This window comes from Triturus cristatus, chromosome 2_1 (assembly GCF_964204655.1).
Source record: "Triturus cristatus chromosome 2_1, aTriCri1.1, whole genome shotgun sequence".
Lineage (NCBI taxonomy): Eukaryota > Metazoa > Chordata > Amphibia > Caudata > Salamandridae > Triturus > Triturus cristatus.
This window is the reverse complement of record NC_140581.1, coordinates 1,074,864,039-1,074,886,148: the sequence shown is the minus strand read 5'-3', so window position 1 is coordinate 1,074,886,148 and position 22,110 is coordinate 1,074,864,039. Positions and strand designations below refer to the sequence as shown.

Sequence of the window (22,110 nt, the reverse complement as noted above, 5' to 3'; positions counted from 1 at the left end):
CCCACACAGTGGCCTGTCAGACCAGCCCTTTGGGCACTGCCTGGTTTCTATATCGGCCAGTCAAAATGTAACATTGCGTTTTTTAAGCCTGATCTGCCCGATTTCTTCCACGAATGTGATGATGAATAGAAATGTATAAAGCGCACAGCTGCTCCAAGGAGTATCCAAGTGCTAGTCGTCACAGGTAAGAACTTAAATCTGATCAAAGAGCCATCTTTCCAGCTTCTTCTTAAAGATTTGTTCAGATCTTGCAAGACGAAGGTCAAGGGGACGTTTACTCCAGGCAGAGGGGCTCAAATAAGAAAAAGAACAACCACCCGTCCTAGAGTGATAGATCCTTGTACCATTGCCAAGGCCATATTGAAGGAACAAAGCTTCCTAATGGGAAGGTAGAAATGAACTCTAGTGGCAAGATCTTTGGGACCAACCTGATACAAGGCTCTAAAGGTAAGAACTAAGGACTTGAACAAAATATGTTTAGTCACAGGTAGTCAATTTAAAGAATGGAGATAAGGGGAAACCTGAGTTCTCAGTGGAAAAAATTGAGAAGCAGCCGTGCCACTGCATTCTGAACTTCTTGTCGCCTTTTGATTAAGTAGTCTGACAGACCCAGGTACAAAACATTTCTGTAATCCAACCTTGAAGTAATAAGGGCCTGAATTACTGTTTTGCTGGCTTGTACGGAAAGGAAATGCAAAACTTTTTTCAATACGCGGAGGGGACCGAAACAGGTCTCTACCACAGACCTAACTTGAGGCTGGAACTAAAGCTGCTTGTCAAATGTGTCAAGTTTAGAAGAAGGTGTACTGGGATTGGTAGACAAGGGGGCAACATATTGAAGTAAAATTAAAAGTATCCGTACCGCCATGTGAAAAAAGACAAAGACTAAATCAGTACATTTCAATGTAAATAATGAGGTGTGGCCATGTAATGATTGCAACACTTTCTCCCTGTTTATTTAAACAATAACAGTGATAAAAAATTACAATTAACAGGAAATAAATAATCAATTTAGGTGCTGTGATGTTCAGACAGCCACCTTTCTATGAAGCTAGATAGATCATCTTTTAGTTGTTGAAATAGGTTTGCTATGGTATGTCGATGAGCAACAGCCGATCTAACAAGGCAAATTAATATGTATGTGCACGTACTTTAGTTGCTGGATGAGGGTCACCCACGGTAACATTCTCTTTAATTAATATTTGTATTAAATACAAATCAGTCACACGCATATGGATGGTCATGGCTAAAAGTTGGTCTGAAAAAGTAAGTTAACCAAGTTCTAGAAACTGTAATGCAACTGCAGGAGTTAAACTGAGCAGCTGCTGGCCCAGGGCGCCGCAGGCCACAAAACTCTTTTACCTTTAGCACACTGGCTTAGCACCACTGTGCTTAGCACCACTGTGCGTTGTTGCGCACTACTCACTTTTAAATGGCAGTTGTTAGTACAGCACATCAACGGTAGACTGGCAACACAGAGAAATGGAGAACAACCAAGATGGCTGTCGGAAAAATCGTAATAAAGATGTAACAATGGGTCTCATTATGATGGCATTCTGACCTACATCGTTTCGGGCACTGGGCCATCCGATAAGGAGTTGTCGGTCCCGACATCCCAATTATGATGCGACTGCTGGGGAAGTGGTTGTAAAATAAATGCTGTTTATCATTGTAGCTTGAGCAGCGGCCCAGGAAAAGTGCTGCTGCACAAGTCGCAATGGTACAGAGAATTTTTCAAACATCCATGCACCATGTGCCTGGCACCATGTGGTGCCTGGCACAAAGTGCATGGATGTTTGTGAGGGCACCACAGGTGCCCGCAGGGCCACATAGCAGAGGCCCACGGGGGTCCTGGTAGGGGCCTCCAAAGTTCCTTTCCGACAGCCTTTCCATGGCGGTCAGACCGCCCTGGAAAGGCTGTCGGAAAGGGACATCGTAATCCCTATGACGATGCCTGCCCAGCCACGGCCTTCATTGTAGGGATTACGATCTGACCGACGTCCCGATGGGCTCCTCGAGCCTGTCGAAAGCGTCAGTTGGTCCTTCTGACTGCTGTGGTTTGACCGACCGCATCATAATGCGGCGGTGGGACCGCTATGCTGGATGTTGGTGAGACCGCCACCGATGGCCTGTTGGTGGCGGTCCCACCAACATAATCAGACCTCAAGATTGGAACTGTGGTAAGCCTATGGACATAAAGCTAAGAAGCCCTACTTAAAGGGTAAGTTACTTCTGGCCAATCAAACTTTAGGCACCTTTAAATGTGACAAAAATATAGCACCCAGATTAAACTGTGAATGAAGCATTACATCTGCAAATTCAGAACAAAGCAGCATATGTGAAATTTCAGCAAAACGTATTTAAAATCGTCAAAAATTCAACTATATAAATAAGTTAACAATGTTTACAAATAAAATTAGCGGTACATGGTGGTGCAATAATAACGCTTCAATAGCAGTCTCGGGTTGCGACTGGTGCCTGCAAGTACAACTAATGGAGGTGATTCGTCACGTTGACGATGCAAAGGCAAAACTGTGCATTCTGAAGAGATGAGAAACGGACAGGAAGCGATGACGAGTCTGCCATCTTATGAGAGAATGATATACAAGCTTCCGTTCTCGAAATGGGTGTATATTTACGATAAGAAACTTTGGACTTGACAGCTACTGACACACCGATTCATTACGGACGAGTGCCTTGAGAAACCTGAAGCTCGTGGGCATATTGTAAGCAAAATAACGTGTTGGCTGACTAACTGTTTTAATAAACAGATATTAGTAGCAACCTTCTCTTTTGAAAAAAGTGTCAGTCAATCAACCAACATCCTCCAGAAAAGACTAGGGCTCAAACATTAATCTGAACTACTGGGTGGGGATGTTGCTCCCAGTTGAGACCACAGCATCACCCGTACTGAGGGTCGATCCTGCTGAGACAGGTTCTCACATGTAACCAGTTCCAGAGATCTATCTTTACACCTTCCTTGTCACTGAATTTGATGAAGTTTATTTTCACCTTCTCGTTGCCAGTACTTAATTTGAGCCGGTGGTTTCCAGTGCTCGGCACCGGCACTTAATTGCCATCACCACACTTATGACACCCTGCCACATGGTGCCGCTGCTCATCTAATTTAGAGATGAACAGAACAACGGTTGTTTATGAATACAATATACATTAAAAATATTAATGCCTGCCTGCCCAGCCATTCCGTTAGCTTTAGGGACCTGGAATAATCTGAAAGGTCGCACTTGCAGGTGAGAGAGATGGTTAGTAGTTGTTTTGGTACGTCATTGGCAGCGATGATGGGGCAATGGGTGGTGCAAGCTGCAGCGGCCTCCTCGTCAGGATCCTGGCACTTATTATTTTACAAATTAAGCTCTGCAGAGTCCTCGCAGCGCAAGAAGTTTCATATTATGTTTTTGAAACCTATGCTTCAACTAGGTTTTATCTTTTACGGGACCAGTACAATGAACACATGGAAATCCAAAAGCAACACATTTCCCATTTGTCCCATACCTTGATACGGACTTCATGTGCCTTTGGTGGCGCAACCTCAATATCCTCAATGGAAAATGGTTGGTTAGTCCCCCAGATGATGGCTGCCTTGCATTTTATAACCTGTGGAAAAAGATGAGATATTTTTATTAGTTGTACATTTGTGGTCCAACAGATGATGTAGATGTAATGCATACTTGCATATCATCTAAAGTTGTTACCATAGGCTTCGGTTATGAGAGCCCCAGTGCATCTTGCAATATTTATCGTACCTGATCAAATCTAATACTGCAGCATTCTGAATTTACTGTGTGCAAAAATAGGACCTATTTTGAGTTCTGCCCAAAGAATGGGGCATGAATGCAGACTATGGTGCCAGAGGCTGGAATGATCCCCAGAGTATTTGCCATTGGCTGAGATTAATTCAAACATAGTACCAATCACTTTTTTAATATCCTACATTCCATCTTAAGGCTACTTAGTGCATTTTGCCAATGCAGAGATTGATCTAGGTGGCGGCTGACGATGCTAGATTGCTAGATTAGACGCCATGTGGAGAGGAAGAGTCCTTCAACCCACCTGGTACCTACATCTGGCACATTTAATCAGGATATTTCTAGAGTGTCTGATAGGAAGGGTTTGGTTATCTTTCCTTGCCGCTGTAGCGGATGGACAGGACTGCCCCCTGAATGTATCTGTGGCAGTTGAGGGGGATCGTCCTCTACTACTATGGTTACATTGGGGACCGTCTTGAAGAACTAAGGGGCCTATTTACGAGTTGGTTTTCGTCACTCTTGCACCACCCAACATAGTGCAAGAGCGAAGCAAACCTTAAGTCAGATTTATGAAGCCACGCAAGGCCACTTTGCGTTGTCCTGAGTGGCTCCATAAATTTGGAGTAAGGCAAATAGCTGCATTGCATTACTCTGCCCTGGGAAGGGGTTCCATATTCCCACGCAACTCCCATGGTTTTTGTCGCAATCCTAGATTTACCAAATCGGGTAAACCTGGTAACACGCTTAAAAGATATGTCTTCCTAGGAGAGGTGGAACGAGGAGAAATAGCTTTATTTCTACTTGTTACTTCCTCTTTCAATTTGTGGTGCATTCTGCAGCACACATAGATAGAGGAATATGCCTCTCAGGATTGTTTCTGTGCAAGAAGATCTTCTTTCCTGCACAAAAACAATCCTGCATGCAACACAGGCATGCTTGCACCATGGTACAAGGGCGCCTGCATTGGCACTAGGTTGCCAAAAGGGAGCAAGCTCGGGGAAAAGGCAGGAATGCACTGTATTGCCCTAAATATGGTGCATTTCTGCCCTTTCCCTGTCACGCAGCGCACTGCATATCTTTTAAATAGGCTTCTAAGTTTGAACCCATTTTCTTAATTCGGGTACTTTGATTGGTCTCCAAGTTGATCAGCGAGGCTGACACAAAGCAGCCCGACTCGAAGGGTCTTAATGATCTACCTCTATCTTTCCTAGACCATGCTTTTGGGTATTGTACTGTGCCCTAAGTTTTTGATACCTCAGTACAGGGTTGCCAGGTTCCCAAAGTAGATGGTGTCTTACCTTCCAAGGAGACTTTGTGGATGGGACATAGATGTTTAAAATGTATTTTTCATTTCACCAGCAGACACAGAAGAGACTTCAGACTGAGGTCTCATAGTACTGCTTCTTCAGATGAAAGACCTTTTTGTTAAAAAAAGACGAGAATAAACAGTTAAAGTAGTTTAAATATGGAATAGCCTGGTCTTTTACAATGTCTGGCTGATATTTATATCTTTACACATGGGCTCTTATTATATAAGGGATAAAGTACTCCCTACCGTACATTATAAGGATATTGCAAATCAAAGAGGAGTTCCATTACCATATGGAGGAAGGAGGCCGAGTTACTTGATATGGTTGTGGAACTCCAAGGGGACCTTCAGTTTTCCTTGCTAAACAGCTGCTTCAGTTAAGCTCCCTGACCTGACCTGCCTTTCACCTTGGTGGCTGGCTCTGGCAACAGGCATTGTGACAGCAGAACTCATCTGTAATAACTTATAATAGTTGACTTCTGATGTCTTTTCTTTACAATCAGTGACTGGGTGTGCCACAAGTCGACGATTATAAAGAAATTAGAGACTGCCTTTTACACAGCGATTACAGAATCTCATGTATTATAAGCGTGTCCAGAATTCATATGGAGTTCATTTGCACCAAGAATTTCCAATACCATATGCATCGGCTATTCCAAAATGCAAACTACTTCAGGTTCACATGTAATTCCCTGCTGAATGGAAAATAGAATTAGAATTGTTGTTTCTCTCACAATTTCTGATTGCCATTTTGAATTCTAGGCTGTCTTCTGGGGGAAAATGTATCCAGGTTTCCCCCGGTAATTTGTCCACAGAATCCCCTGAGGTAATTCCACATGTGGTGATATCATATATAGATTTACTGCATCAGTTGTAATTCCCAAAGTGACCACATTATTGGTGTTGGAAAGTGGGTTATTGGTAGGCGCAAATGTAGGTCTGTCACTGGCAATAAGGCCACTAACACATGATAGGACTCAGCATAGGTTTTGGAAAATTATTCCTATGCTCAACCCTTGGTAACGTGGCTGCGAGCTGACAGACTTAACTTCAAAGACAGGTATGTAAAACATTTAAAAACACAATTTCAGTAAATAATTAAGACACACCACATAATACAAAACCAACACCAATTTATAAATATAGGAAAAAATGTTATCTTTAAAATGACACCAAAATGACAAAAATCCAATGTAGGGAACCAGAGATATGAATTTTCAAAGATTTAATAAAATATAGCACTTAGAAGATTATAGCACCATATTGTGATACTTGCTCGCGATAGACCGGGCCAAAGTCAAAGTTTCAGGCCGGGCGCGATGGAGCCCTGAGCGGCTACAGCTCGCGGTAGGTCCCGGTCTCAGTTTCTACCTTCACACTTAGAAACTTTTCTGGAGCTTTTCTTCCCGAGGGCCCTCAAAGCTCTCAGCCAGTCCGGATCCGGCGAGGGTTCGCCATCTTGACTTGTGACGAGGTCCCGGTCAACTTCCCTGGAGCGGACTTAAAAAATTTCTCAAGATCGCTTCAGCGGGGCAACCCAGGAATCCAGGCCAGCATGGGATGGAAGGCAGGTGGCTTGGCTCCCGGGGTTGTTCCTCGTCACCTTTTCTACAAGCGGACTTAGAAACTTTTCTGGAGCTTTTTCTCGCGGGGTCTCTCGATGCTCCTCATGTAGCCAGATCCGGTGAGGGTTCCCCAGTACATATAAAACTCATTTTTATAAGGGAGTACCTTATACATACCTGACCCCCCACCTCTGGGACACCTATGGGAGACCCTGGGGGTCACTAATATGCCAAAACATTGTAGGTTATCCATTTGTAAGTGCCCTAAACATCAAAGTCGAGTTTGGGCACAATTTAGTTTTTAAAAGCAGTCCTGGCACCCACAGCTGCTTTTAAACTGACCTCAGGCTTCAGCAGTGCACACATGCAAGTGCAAAAAGAGCTGCTGGCTTCTAAACTGCCATGTCCTAGGGTACTAGGAACTTCTAGGTAGTTTCAATCCCCCTGCCCTATTATAGACTAGGGGCCTATAGGGTAGGTCATGCCAATTACAGGGGTACCCCACCATACCATTGTGTACCCTAGTGCATGTAGGTGATTTAACTGTATTCTAATGTGTCTCTTTCAGCATAGCACTGGCCCTGGGCCTGGTTAAGCAGAACCCAGAGTCAGTCAGAGTCAGTTACCACCAGTATCAGTCAGCAAAAAGTTGGGGGGTGGTCAGGGCACAGGATGACTGTGCTACAATTGGGCACTCAGAACGATAGTTGTGATGCTCAACTTCTACACCTTTTTCTATAAGGGAAATAACCCATAGCGGTTCAACCCTTATCTAAAATATTTTTAATTCTTTTAATTATTTAGTCTGTTGTCTTAGTGCGTTTGATAATAATATCAATTTTTATGTATATGGGAGCAGGTGGGAGACAACATTCTAAATGTGGACTAATCAAGTTTTTTGGCCTAAATGCATCATCATTTGTTCTGCCACTCTCTGTGTGCCACTTAATTGTCTGTCTTCGCCACTGTTTGTTTTTGCCAGTGTCTATCTGCAATTGTTTGTTTTGCCACCTCATTCTGTGTCTGACACTGTTTGTTTTTCCACTGTCTGTTTTGCCAATTTCTTTACCATATACGTTTGTTATGGGGATGGACCGGCCTACAGGGCAATTAGGGAGTGACAGACGGGCTGGTCTGAAAGGTCAGTGTGTGAGCCATTTTTCCTTTTTGAGGGCCTGCTTTATGGTCTGCTGGGCCAGTTTTTACTGTTGATTTCCCTGGTATTAAAATAAATATTGCCTGCAGCAAACAAAAATGCATGCTGCCTTGCATAGCTTGCAAAACGGCTGTACAGCGTGCCTTTACAAGCTCAAACCTTTCCGATTTGCAAGTGTAGGCCTCTTTTTGAGATGTCTAATTCACTAATGGGGGCCATTTTTATTTTGGTGCTCTAGCCGATTTTCAGTCTGACCCTTCTCTTCTTTCTATTTCATTATCATCTAATTCTCTTTCTGTGCCTTTCTCAATGCCTTATTTGAATCACCATTGCTTTTGACTTTTTTCACTGCTTTTCTGTTACCCTGCTTTCAACTTATGTGTTGTTTTTGATCCCCATACCTCACTGCTCTTCCCTCCTCCATGCACTCCTCCTGCTTCTCACCTGTTTCCTGCTCTCCCGCTTCCTGCCTTCCACTCCCCTTCTCCTCCCAGGACCTACTTAACGACTGCTGCAGCACAGATGCACAGAGGATGCACACAGCAGGTGCACCGCTAGAGTGCCACAGGCACACCAAAGGCAAGCTCGTTTGCACCTGTCCATGCCTAGACTTCCCCAGCAACTGGACCCCTGGTCTTCCACCTACCCACCGCTATCCCAATGCGCCACTCCATGCTCTCAGCTCTGGCCGACACTCACAGTGCCACACAACATGGAAAGAGCCTTCACCTGTACCTCTTGCAGGTTCTCATGCACACTCCTTCCCCTACACACAAAACTTCCACACCAACAGCGCCTCACCCGCGTACATGTACACCAACCAGCCACCGCCCACACACCACTCCACTCTCACATTCATGCTCCTCAACAACCGTTCGTTCAGCAAACACACCACAGAGATACGGGACTTCCTGCACGATCACGTCCAGGATGTGCTCTTCCTCACAGAAACTGAGCTGAATGAAGTATCTGCACCGGACATCGCCACTGCCATTCTCACTGGGTACAAGATCACCTGAAAAGAGTCATCACAAGCCTGGTGGAGAAGTCGCCATTATATACAAGGACACCCTCAGCTGCACTTACACCACGGACTCCACGACCAGCTACATGGAGCGCCTCACCTTCAAGCTATGAATATGTGACTTTACAACGCGATCAAAATGATCGCCGAACATTACATCGCAGTTTTTATAACGCAAGTCAACTCAAGTCGTTACAGCGACTTGCGCTGGAGGGTGCTGAACTTAGGAATAGTATGCTTTTCTTTTCCAACACCAGTCTACGTACAGTAGGGAAGGTGTTGGAATAGTAAATCATACTATTCCTAGAGCGCCATCCAGCGTAAGTCGTTGTAACGACTTGCGTTGTATTACCCGCGATGTAAAGGCATTGCGATGCAATGCCCGCGTGGTAATGGATGTTTCCCTCAAGCTACAAATCACTGCCAGCTTTACCTTGTGTGTCACTCTCAGATAAAAATCACCAGGGCACCACATAAACTTTGCCAGCAACATCACAGACATTGTTGCCCCCCTCATCATATTGTAGCACCTTTGTCCTCCTACGAGACCTGATTTTTCACCTGGAAGACCGCACAGACTCCAACTTGATCGCCCTCCTGGTAAATCACAGGAACCTTACCCAGCATGTCACAGGCCCACTCACACCACTGGACACCTCTTAGCCCCTATTTTTGTTTCTTCAACAACATCATGGTTAACAAACCACCACCTATCAATTGGACAGACCATACCCTTGTCAGCTTCAGCATTCCAGTCCCAATCCACAAAAGATCCACCACCTCTGTACCTGCTCGCAGCTGCTGGAAAAACATACTGGAGATGGATTGGGCTTCTGCCATCTCCTCACACTGGCCCGAACCCACTAGCAATCTGACGGAAGAAATCAAGAACTTCAACGACTGAATATGTTCAATGCTGCCTTGAGTCACTACCACCAGCAAATCCCAAGACCAAGTGCACAAACTTCACAGATCGCATCAATGCAGGCACCAGCTACAGCAAGGAAATATTTGCCATCATCAAAGATTTTTTTAATTGCAGCTGCAGCCACATCCAACAACATCAACCCCCTCTCAAGGCCTCTGCCATGATGTATTGGATTTCTTCTGTGACAAAATCACTTTGACCCGCAACCGAACCCTTTTGACGTACTGCAAATCTGCCTGTCTTGAATAAAAAATGGACCTTGATTACGTGGCCTGCCACCACAACAGAGACGCAACCAATTATATGAGGAAGCAGAAAATGTTTTACGAAAATGTCACCACACAATAATATAGAAACACGTTAAATATTAACATAGAAAATGCATAATAATTTAAGCGTTAGAAAATGTGCCTTTATTTAACATGCAAATGTGAAAAATTGTGTTATTTTCTGCAGAAAGCTTTCATTTCTTTTGTTCTCCACTTACAAAGCCGCCCTACACTTTTATTCTACTATATCCATTTAAGAAAATAAATGCTTTTTATAAAATAGTGATTTAACATTATATTCAAACTCTAAGGCTTGACCTTTTGTGAAATGTGCTGTTTCCTGAAAAATGTATTCCATCTTTCCTCACACCATAGGACTTCACTGTATTGTAGATTGTATGCTTTGCCACATATACATCATGAACAAGGGTATTAATCAAAAGAAAATGCTTGCTGAAGCTCACATTTTGTGATCTAACCAGGACATACCAGAATTTAAATGTTTCATTTCATAGAGTAGCTCGACACCAGACAGCTAACAGAGTAGGCTTGCAAAAGTTTCTCATGAGAACCTTCATAGATGTAACTTTGTGTAATACATTGTAGCCATCTCTAACTGACTTCATGCTGACATGAACGTTTACAGTGGGAATCGAGGACGAAGACGATGGACAATCGAAAGATCTCTCACCATTGGACACTGATGACAAAGTAATCTGTTTCTGCAACATGTTTAGCTGCTTTCTATATAATATGTGCTCTTAGATAGAGAGACTCAACTCATCTGGAGGCATTCAATGCATCCCTTATCCTGTCATGCCCTTTAGCACATTGTTGTGCTAGCCCAAATTGCCACAAGCTACTGCTTATGGTGATTTCTTTATTTTCCTTACGCTTTGTGAGCAGGTTTTTCGTTTTTATACTGATTATAGCTACAGCTGTGATTATCTCCTCCTCACCTGCATAGATGGTTGCTACTGCAATTGTTTGGAGAACTCAGCTGAGTCTCCAGATCTACACTTTATGGGGAGTGCGATCTTTTCCATAGTTATCTGACCTTGCTCCAAAATCTACTTGCTCTTTTCCAGAAGGAGCTTTAATGGGTTCTTGTCAGGATAGGATAGGTCCTTTAGTTTAGAATAGGGTCTATACTGTGAATGGAACGCGCGGTTTTTATTTCTCTATGCTTGTTCCAACTAGTCTTATTTCTTTATATTTTGGTAACTGATGTGCCACTAATTTGAATAAAAAGAACAAAAATAGCAAGTAATCTACTGAAAAGAGGAAATAAACTTTTGAAACTTCACCAAACATCTCTTTATTGACTGAAAGTCAAATGTAATTATTAATGCCTTTGTTGTGTAAAGCTCTATTCTAAAATGGTGGCACAAATTCATGGAACTAGAAAATTGCAGAACTTCCTGGTTCTCTAAGTAAATTTTATAGTGACATGTTTGTGGAAATTTTTTAGAAGATTTCCACACTCGCAGCTACAATGAAGTCCATCCATTCCAGAGCCCCATTGAATCCCTGACCTGACAATGCCATCAACTAAGGACTCATCCCCATCAGCGAAGCCCTCACTCCAATCCTCAATGCCTTTCCGGAAGCTTGGAAACAAGTCGCCGTCACCATCCTGTTCAAGAAACCCTCAGCAGATCCATGAAAGCTAAAAGATTACAGGCTGATCTCCTTCCTATCATACCTGGCCAAGGTTCTAGAGAAACTCATCAACAGACAACTCACTGTCCACCTCATCAGTCACAAGCTCCTACATGCCACACAGTCCGGTTTTAGACCGAACCACAGCTCGGAAACAGCACTCGTTGCTGCCACAGATGACATCCGCATGATCCTGAACAGAGGAGAGACGGCAGTCTCTCAGTTGCCTCTCAAAAAGTATCACACCCCACCCTCATCAGATGCCTATACAAGATCAGCATTCAAAATACTACTTTCCACTGGATCTGCTCTTTTCTAACAGAAATAACTAAAACAGTCAGCCTAACACTGTTCACCACAGAAGCCTGCAAACTCATCTGAGGAGGGCCTCATGGTTCATTCCTTAGCCTCACCCTCTTCAACACATATATAACTCCACTACCGAACGTCATTCATTTCAACAACAACAACAATTTTTTATAATCTGACAACATGCAACTCACACTGTCCGTCTGGGACAAAACCCTCTAAAAAAAAGAACAAGTTCACTGCAGTCATGACCGAGGCTGCCGCTTGGACGAAATCTAACTGTCTCACATTCAACATTGACAAGACAGAAGTATTGATCTTCGGAAAAAACACCTCATGCTGGGACTCAACCTGGTGGCCGGCTGACCTGAGACCTAGCCCCAAGCCCAGCCCCAGCCCCTACTCCTATGCCAAGAACCTCTGGATCATCACTGACAACAAGCTCAACATGTCCAGACAAATCAATGTCATCACAGTCTCCTGCTTCCGCACCCTGAGAATGCTGAGGAAGATCTTCAAATGGCTCCTTACCAACACCATAAAAACCGTCACCCATATCCTTGTCACCAGCAGGCTGGAATATGGGAACACCCTCTATGCAGGAATCGCCAAGCAACTCATCAGAATGCTACAAATCATCCAGAACACCACAGCTTTTCTCATCCTCACCTCAGAGTGCTCGGCAAGTTCCTAATACATAAATGCGTCCACTTCAAACTCCTCTCACACACATTCAAAGCACTACGCAACACAGGCAATGACTACCTGAACAAATGCATCTCTTTCCATCAACCAGCCAGACACTTCTGCTCAGCCAGACTCCTACTTGCGCTCATACACAGAAACAGAAATGGAGGTTGTATTGTCTCATACATTGTTCCTAAAATGTAGAACAACCTCCCAATATACATCTCAGCCTCCTCTTCTCTACTTGAGTTCCCAAAAGGCTAAAGACTTGGATCTTCCATTAACCTCCCCTTGCCCCTCAAGACGAGGCCAATACACCTGCTCAGCGCATTGATACCCTCACAGGGGATAGCACACTTTATAAATACACACAACATAACATCAGATAGCCACAGCTTATATAATTATTTTGTGACCAATTTTACATTTGAGTTAAGATCCCTTTCTCTAGTTTTATACTTCTAATGCTGCCCACTTTTGTATCACTGACAAAATGCTTCATGGTTCCTGTAAGATTTTTAATCCAGCCACCTCCTAGAAGGCATCATGGGTTTCTCCCCATGTTGAGGAAAGGTTTCTGTGGTTTCACCAGTCTGAATTGGTGGAAACCTACTTTCCAAATGTGGATGTTAATTTTTATTTTTCTTAGTGACGTATTTTATAGACATTCCATTTCCAACCGTGCTGCAAAGCAGGCCCTTTATAGACAGCCCCTGGCCACTGGCTCTGGAGTTAGATGCTCCCCAGAAAGAAAGGAGGAGGGCTGTGTTAATGAAAAATGGGTTGTGTGCATACCTACTCTGCGCCCTGACTCAGCCCATGCCACTCCTGCTTTTCAATACCAGGATACACTCCTGGGTGAGTCGTGCACACTACAAATACACATAACATTAACATAACATTACATAACATAACAAGGGGTGCATTTGAAGCTTTTGGAATGTGTTGCAGCCATCACCCCACACTCACCTTCTTTTCCGTTTATCTATAGAAATGTTTGATTCTAAAGAACCCTTATATTTCCCACTGGCAACTCTTCCCTTTTCACCAAAAGGATCTCAGATTTTAGGAATAAGGGGATTTATGTTGGCAGCAAGAGTGAGAAGAACCCTTTCAGTATCCAGCAAACTAGAAAGGGACAGTGGGTGAGAGACAGAGAAAAGAGATAGTGGGATTACCAAAGGAAAGGAGAGGGTCAGCAACAGTGCTAGATTTGAAAGAAATAAAAAGTGCTTGGGTCCAAAGTTTTGCTCAAATTCCTATGACTGCTGCTATTGAACGTCAAGGGTGCCGAATACCAAGGCTAAGTACTCTTACTTCCACCCCGTCCCTCTTTCATCCACTACCAGACACTCTCTGCCCCTTTATCTCACTCTTGCACATTCTTTTTCATTCCTGCTGTTTCCCTTGTCACTGTATTTCCATCTTTCTCTTCCTCCTTCTTTCCCTCTTTTGTGCTTTTCTCTCTCTTGCTCTGTGTCAAAATCTGATGAGCAAATATAAGTGTTGGTCCACAGAAATGAGAGCCTTTGGGCCCCAACTGCACCCACTTCCTCAAATGAAGCACTGGGCAGAAAAAAAGAGAGCCTTGTGGACATCAGATGGGGGATTTAGGCAGCAGACTGAATGATGTCAGAAGGGAAAAGGAACAGAAACTTAGTGAAAGAGGGATAAGGGAAAGGGATGGTCTGGAAGACGAGAGAGGGAGAGGGTGGGACTAGCTACTGGTTAGAATACAGGCAGAAAGAGCAAGGCAGCCAAGGGAGGATGAAAAGAGCAAGCAAAAGAGACAGAGTGAGACATAGAAAGAGAAATTTATGGCAGCGACAAGAGGAAAATTAGCTAGACAGAGAACGGGGACAAGGGAGGGAGGGAGTGGAGTGGAGACCGAGAGATGGAGTAACAGAGATAAGGCATCGCATAGAGGAGATGGGAATGGATCACAGGGAAAAGGGGCAGAGGCAGCAAATAGAGAGAATGGGTAGAATGAAAATAGGGAGGATAGTGGAAAGAGTAGATGAATTAGGAGAGAGGTGGAGTTGGTGGCCTGTGAGAGAGAAGAAAGAGTGAGGAGGAGTTTTGGGGTGAAAGGGTGTGGGGGCAAGAGATTGTAGGAGAGGCAGCAACATGAAGGGAGAGCAGGTAAAAGAGAGCATGGTGATTGTACCAATAGTGACTGGGTGCTGCAGGATTGTGGGTACAACAGGGCTTGATTGGAGGCAGGAAGAGTGTAGGCAGAGGCAGTGAGTAGGACCAGAAGAAAGAGTGACTACTGGCATAAAAGTGGCACTTAGGTGGAGAAGTCATAATATTGTGGTCGGAACATCAACCTGCAACAGTATCACATGCACAATATTGACTGCTGTTTTATCAAGCCATATAGTTGGGGAGTTAATAATAGTAAATCTAGAATTAAATGTCAAGATCTTCCACTTCCACCCCAGTCTGCAAAACATGTTATTTGAGTTCTTTTCTTTCTATCTTTCTGTAAAAAAATAAAAATGTGTTATGAACAAAAAGAATAGTAAATCTATACCTCTATATATACACTTAGTTTGATTATGTGCTCATAGTGGATACCGTGGATGCAATATATTTGTAATTTGATATTCTTACCATGATGTTTTGACATATAATCATATGTCCAGGGAGGTTGGAGAATTAAAAGATTTGTAATACAACAATGGTGCGGCGAGTGGAGAAAGGAAGTTTAAGGTCAACTCAATACCACTGTAAGAGATATTAGAACATTTGAATGTTGCTCCATTGAAGCCATGGTGAGGCTAGTGGCTAGTAATGGCTGTTATAGACCTTCTACTCCAACATTCCAATGTTTGCCTTTCTGTTGCTCCTTTTTTAATTTAAAACATTCTGGCATCAGTGGGTGGAATGTTCTAATAGGCTTATAACCCTTCTGCCCTGAGCTGTACCAGCTGTAGCTCGAACCTATAACTCGGGCTCATGGTCTTTGACAACTGGAATAGACCTTGAAAGCACGGTATAACTTGTGGCCTCTCTAGAAAAATTGTCTCACAGACAAATGTGAACATTACCGAGTGGTCAATCAAAGGAAAGTAAAAAGAAGTGAACACAGTCTCTCCAGTCTTGTTCGAAAAAGGTGTTTCTAGCAGCTTGTTGTTATGTTGCTAGTCAAAAATAAAAATAAACCAAACCCATGACTCAATAGGAACAGGACTTACTGTTCTGCACTGCAAGTATTACAGTACACCTAAAGGCTGCTTTTTACGTAATGATTTGCTATTTAACCTGATAGTGAAAGGTTATTGTGAACAACACCAGTAGCTAAGGATAAAGTGCAACTTTTACCAGGCGTCTTTCACCCAGTGTACTATTGATTTATCTTTGACTTATTTTGTTGGCCAAAGGTCACTAACAGATGAAAGTCTTGTTTCTTTTTAAGCAGTACTAAACAAGGAATGTGTGCTTATAAAGGTGGGTGTTTGTCTTTCCTCCCACAAGGTATCTGTATGTGTCTTTTACATATAGAATTAAAGGCTCCCAGATTCCTGATGTGAAAAACTTCCCCATTGTTCATAGTTACCCTGCTGCCCCATACCCATACCCAACTGATTCCAAGGGCACCTCCGGTGTAAGATGGAAGACATGGGAGATCTACACAACATTTGCCCTACCACCTTGCAGCAGTTCAAATCCTCACCACTGTGATATATAACATTCTTGGCATCTTGCTGCATTCCCACCTTCTTCAACAGACGTCCCACATTTCCATATATTTTTAGGCAGCAAGAGACAGGTTTAGCTGGCTGACAGAGCAAACGTGATTAATAAAAAAGGTACTTGTTATCATGACAAATTAAAAACAGCGAGGGGCTTTGGGTCCATCTCCTTTCGCTATGGATTGCTTTGTGTTAGCGCCTTCAGCTATTGATCCTGGCTTCCTGATATACTTACGTAAACAAATTGTTGTCCAAGATTTTCATTTTTGATTTGTATTTTTGGATCATTAGAGAAGTAATTTAGCTTGGGTAGACATTGCTGATCCGGGCCAAATTTTTCTGGACAACATTTTTAAAAATGGCGGATGTGTTGCAGTGATGATTTAATATTTCAGGAACCATGAGACCTATATACTTCATTTTGGTGTCAAAACATAGGTTTTGGGGGTCAAGTAGTCTTATAGAGAAAGAAAATAAATCCTTAGAGCAACCCTTCTGCCATTTTCCAAAATGTCAGCTGTAATAGAGGAAGAAGAGACATATATAGAAATGAAACAAATAATCAGCAAGGCACAGTCGGTCAGAGTGCAGGGTCTGTGGGTGCAAATTCAGATTCCAGCAGTAAAGTCCTTCTTTTCCTATTAGTTTCAGGCAGCAGAACTCTGAGGCTCTGCACCACTCACATATTTATTCGGTGTTCTTTGGGGTCAAGCAGGAGAGCACTCCTGTCCAATGAGGTGCAAGGCAACACCCAGAGCATGACACCTTACTCCAAAGTGTGGCATATTCTTGTCCCAGAAAGCACTATTCCTCCAAAATTCATGATGGCTAAACTCTCAGCAGAGGAGCAAGAAATAGCTGAATCAACCTTTAATTGGCTCATTTCCATAGCTGTCCTCTCCCTAATATCTGCAGAGAACTTCCTCCAGCCTGTCATTGAGCTGGGTCAGAGGGGATGAGGGTAGGTAGGACTGGCATTCCCTCCCTGTCCCTTTCCTCCTTTAAAGCCTCATGCTTTACAACCCCTACCCCCTCCACTGGCATTCCTGTGTAGCAGAGCCCTCTCCAGTAGATAGCCTATCCCCTGGTGAGTCACTTATTGCTTCATCAAAGCAACCTGGCTAATCCTGTTAACTCTGACCAATCACAGACGACTACAGGAAGGCTGAATTTTGGCTTATACCCTAGAAAGTCTTAGAACTCCTTTTCTGTACAATTTAGGATAAATTCAGCAATGGTTGATTTAATCAATATCATTCTTCTAAGTCTTTGAATGATATTTTATTCAAATCCAAGCAATATTTAAGCGTTCATAAACTATTGCAATGTTATCCTATGTGGCTTGGTATCTACAATGGGGAAAATGAAATGTGCAATTTCTCCATCACCAGTTCATATAAAACATCTTTTATAAAGACCCTGCTTATAGTTATAAGACCTCCTACTCCTGGGGCCCTTAGGGGAGGACCCTGAATCTGCAAGAATAATGTAGATCCTCACTCCATAGTGCTCATAGCACCAAAGTCGATTTTGGGAGGGACTATACTACATTGGGGGAAATGAAATGTGCAATTTCTCTATCCCCAGGGCATAAAGAAAATCTTTGATAAGGACCTGCTTATAATTACAAGCCCCCCCCCACCCCTGGGACACGTAGGGGAGACCCTGGAGGTACCTAATATGTAAACATAATGTAGATTATCACTTTTCAAGTGCCCATATGACCAAAGTCGAGTTTGGGCACAATTTACATTTAAAAGCAGTGCTGCAGAGCATGACTGTTTTTTCAATTTACCTCAGGCACTTAGCAGTGCACACGTGCAAGTGCAACAAATGTTGCTGGCCTCTAAATATCCATGCACTATCATGTACTAGGGTCTTATAGGTAGTTTCAATCGCCCTACCCTATTATTTAATAGGGACTTATAGGGTAGGTCATGCCAATTATAGGTGTACCCTAATACATGTGTGTGTTTTCAACATAGCACTGGCCTGGGCCTGTCAACAGAGCCCAGTGCATTGTCAGAGTCACTATCCTGCAGCAAATAATTGAGGGTGCACTTTGCAACATTGTAGAATTTCCCTAATTCTGCCGAATGACAAGTTTCCCAAAAAGAGAACTTTAACGGATCATTGAAAGCCCCCCTCCAACCAGAATTGCATCTCACATAAGTGATGCGGAACACTACCCTGTGTATCTGTCGTTTTCAACTGGATATAGTCACTCAGCACTACTGCCGCCAGACAATCCATCAGGTTCCGGTGAACTATTGTGACCTCTGCAGCGCTGTCCAGCATGGTCATAGCCCACTCCCCACTCAGAAGCAGTGTCCTTTATATTCGCTGCATGCTTGACCTTAAGTCTGGCTACCTTATTCTTTTTGAATTGAGGTTTGGATGATTTGGGTTTATCTTCCTGTTTAATTATGTAGTCAGATGAGCATTGTGTGTCCTTCTTCAGTTTCAAGTACTCCTTTGATCTGCACTCTGACCATCTACCTCTCTCTGAGCGTTTTTTGGATGACTCCTGAAAGGAACGAGATGAGCGTGAAGCAGTATACTGATACCTGTCAGGTGGTTTAATGTTCTACCAGTTACGCAAGTTATACCGCTTCACAGTTGCTTCATGCTGAGGAGACCCACCCCATATTCTAGTTTTGTCCTTATTTTTCTTATTATCCCACTTCTTCTTCGTGGAAGATTCCGGTGCTTGCTTTCAGTTATCCTTTTCAGAATTACTCATTATTTGTAGTGTACTCAGTTTGGCTCCCAAATTATCTCTACCCCGTGTGGCATAGGTTTTTTCTAAAGTTTTAGGTAATTCACGCTCCTGTTTTCCTGGAGCCAAATGTTTTAGATGCTGGCATATGGCCAATGCTGCTGCTTCCCCTTTGATGTTATTTAGCATAATGGCAGAAAATGCGGCATAACTGCCCATCAGTGTCATCCCCAGAATCAGGGCAGGGGCTGCCCCGTACTGATTCTGGATCTGTTTAACCACTTCTGGCAAAACAGGTAATGAAGGGGTACCATGAGTTCTGCTATAAGCTGCAGCAAAGACCGTACCCCAAGTGATGCAGTCCTTTACTGGGGGATACATCCCCATTGGTAAGCATGTTGTTAAAATCCTTTGCTTTTCCTGGGGTCCTGTATGTTATGAGTTGTTTTTTGTGCAATCCAGAACAGAATCTCCACCCGTCTTGTGGGAACTTTACCCATGACTGCATTTAGTGCATGTGGACTTATGCCCAGTGTACCCATTTGTGGTTGTGCAGCTTGAGCAGCCCTTGCAGGATTTATTGGTAATGTTCGTATAACGAGCTGGGTCAGACACTTTTATAGTGTTGCTAAATTTGTATACAAACTTCGTAACTGTACTGCTGTCAAATTATCGACATCAGGATGTGGTGTGTAACTGGCTAAGACTGGGCATGTTGCTCCCTCATTACTAAGGGGACCTAATCTAACATCATATTTTAAGTGTGGTAGGGCTCAAATACGTGGGTGTGCAGTTCTTAAGGGTATTAGTGGTGGTCAGGTCTCTGGAGTAACCTCCAAATGGATGAAGTGCCCTCACACACCCCGAAAGGTGTCATGCTTCATCATTGGCAGTTCGGGCTGGACTGTTCCCATGAGGCACAGGGTCAAGACTGATTTGCATATGGCCAGGTCTAAACTGGGGTGGCATGGTGAGCAAAAGAATGATGGATTTAACCCAGATCTCTTGACTGTGGGTGAATTTTTTGATTTGTTCTGCATTCCGTCCATCAATTGTGTGTCTTTTGCTTTCTTGCCCTAAGTGCGCCGGGTATGCCCAGACGTGGGTCCCGGGCTCACTGTGCCACTGGAATCAAGCTATCCTGGCTGATGAGGGGTGAAACCCCGAAACCGGTCCTAGGATGCTTGTTTACGGTCCAGGGAGGACTTGGCTTGGCAGTTCGGGCTGGACTGTTCCCATGAGGCACAGGGTCAAGACTGATTTGCGTATGGCCAGGTCTAAACTGGGATGGCATGGTGAGCAAAAGAATGATGGATTTAACCCAGATCTCATGACTGGGGGTGAATGTTTTGATTTGTTCTGCATTCCGTCCATCAATTGTGTGTCTCATGCTTCATCATTGGGCATTCTCCTCATCGGGCCGGCGCTGCATTGCCCGCTGAGGGCCCGCAAAGGGGCTCTTTGGTGGAGTTCTTTTGATAAAGCTGTTTGGTGAGTGAGGGTATGTGAACTAGAGTGTGTAGTGTAGTGAGTGAAGATTTTAAATAGGTTTATGGAGACTCTTAATAAATAAATGTGATTAATCCTGGCTCTCTAACCTAAGTAAAAAGAATGTGGCTCATATCGGGGACAATGATCCTATAGAGCATAGGTGCTATTTTGTTTGTTTGGTCAACACGTTTCTTGCCAGATCAGCCTCTAAAGGGTCTATTGGCAATTCGTTAAGACCATACACAGAAAAATGTCCTAATAATCTTACACTACTGAACGGCTGGTGTATACATTAAGCATATTAATTAAGTCGCCAGCCGTGCTTAATAGCACACGGTTGAGTGGCACCTTGTGTCGTTTTGAGACCTGAAAGAGATAAAAGTGGGATGCAAATAAGGAGATATTGCTATGGGAAATGTAAGCAGTGTGGTTCCTGCACTGTCACACAAGCCAATGTGTGTGAAAATTAATCTTGTAAGAAAAAAGGCAACTTGAGACACGTGTGCATATAAAATGGCAGTGTTTGTTCCTGGGCCTAACCCAGCTATGTAGCATCCCACACCCAAGTCCTTTGCTCACTGTCTGGGAGCGATCCACATCTCACCCCAGGGGAGCCATCAACAGTCAGCTGACAGTGAACACTGGCAGAAAGGCACATTTGGCTCAGGCAGAATCTTTACAGCTTTCTAAAAGTGTAATTTTCAAAACAGTAGTATGAAATCTGATTTAGCCACTAAGTAGGGTTTTAAATTACTATTGAATGAGTCATGAAATCATTTTTCTAGCTACTCCCAAACTGAAGTTCGGCTTTTTAAGAAGTTAAATGTAACCCAATGCTTCCCTTCTGGTGAACCAGCATTGTCACATTGAAAAACGACTTTGGAGGTTTTTCGCTGCCAGGACATGTGAAGCATAGAATATACACATCCTGCTTTTTAAATACCATGCATCCTGCCCTATGGGAATTCAGGGCCTGCCTTGGGGGTGAATTATAAGTGTCAGCAAATAGGGTTTAGGCCTGGAAAAAGGTTTATTTTGCCAGGTCGAATACGCAGTTTTCCAAAACTGCACACCCAGCCTGCAGGGGCAGGCATGGTGACATACTTTGCATTGTCCCTTTAGTGGTGGTACCATATGGGCTGCAGTGCACTAGCGACATTTAACCTATGGGCCTTAATGGTCAGATCACATATAGTGGGCACTGGACTGCTGTGTCCCAGTGTGCAGAGTCCAAAACCAGCAGAAAAATCTAGAAGAAAGTGGGAGTGACTATGCAAATATTGGTATTTTCCAATACTCTTCAGGGGACTTATGTCAGTATATGGGCAACCTCCCCTCTTTGAACTAAAATGGTGCTGCCGTAGATCACTATCAAATTACTCCTCATATGCCTGTGGAACGGACCTCCTGGTCAGATGTAGACCTCCATTCAAACTCCTATATGAAGAGAACGGTGTGCAAGGCCACTATAATTTAACACAAACACTACTAGGAGGGCAACACTTCACTTTCATAAACACATATAG

At 43.5% G+C, this 22,110-nt stretch overlaps 1 protein-coding gene across 1 annotated transcript in view; it reads right to left on the bottom strand.

The window, feature by feature from the left end:
• The window catches only part of LOC146866378 (alcohol dehydrogenase 1-like), a 151,093-nt gene that overhangs the window by 113,707 nt on the left and 15,276 nt on the right, over window positions 1-22,110 (bottom strand). The window contains exon 2 of the mRNA XM_085636225.1: window positions 3,514-3,615. Coding sequence (XP_085492351.1) covers window positions 3,514-3,615 — 102 coding nt within the window. The remainder of the gene's footprint in view (window positions 1-3,513; window positions 3,616-22,110) is intronic.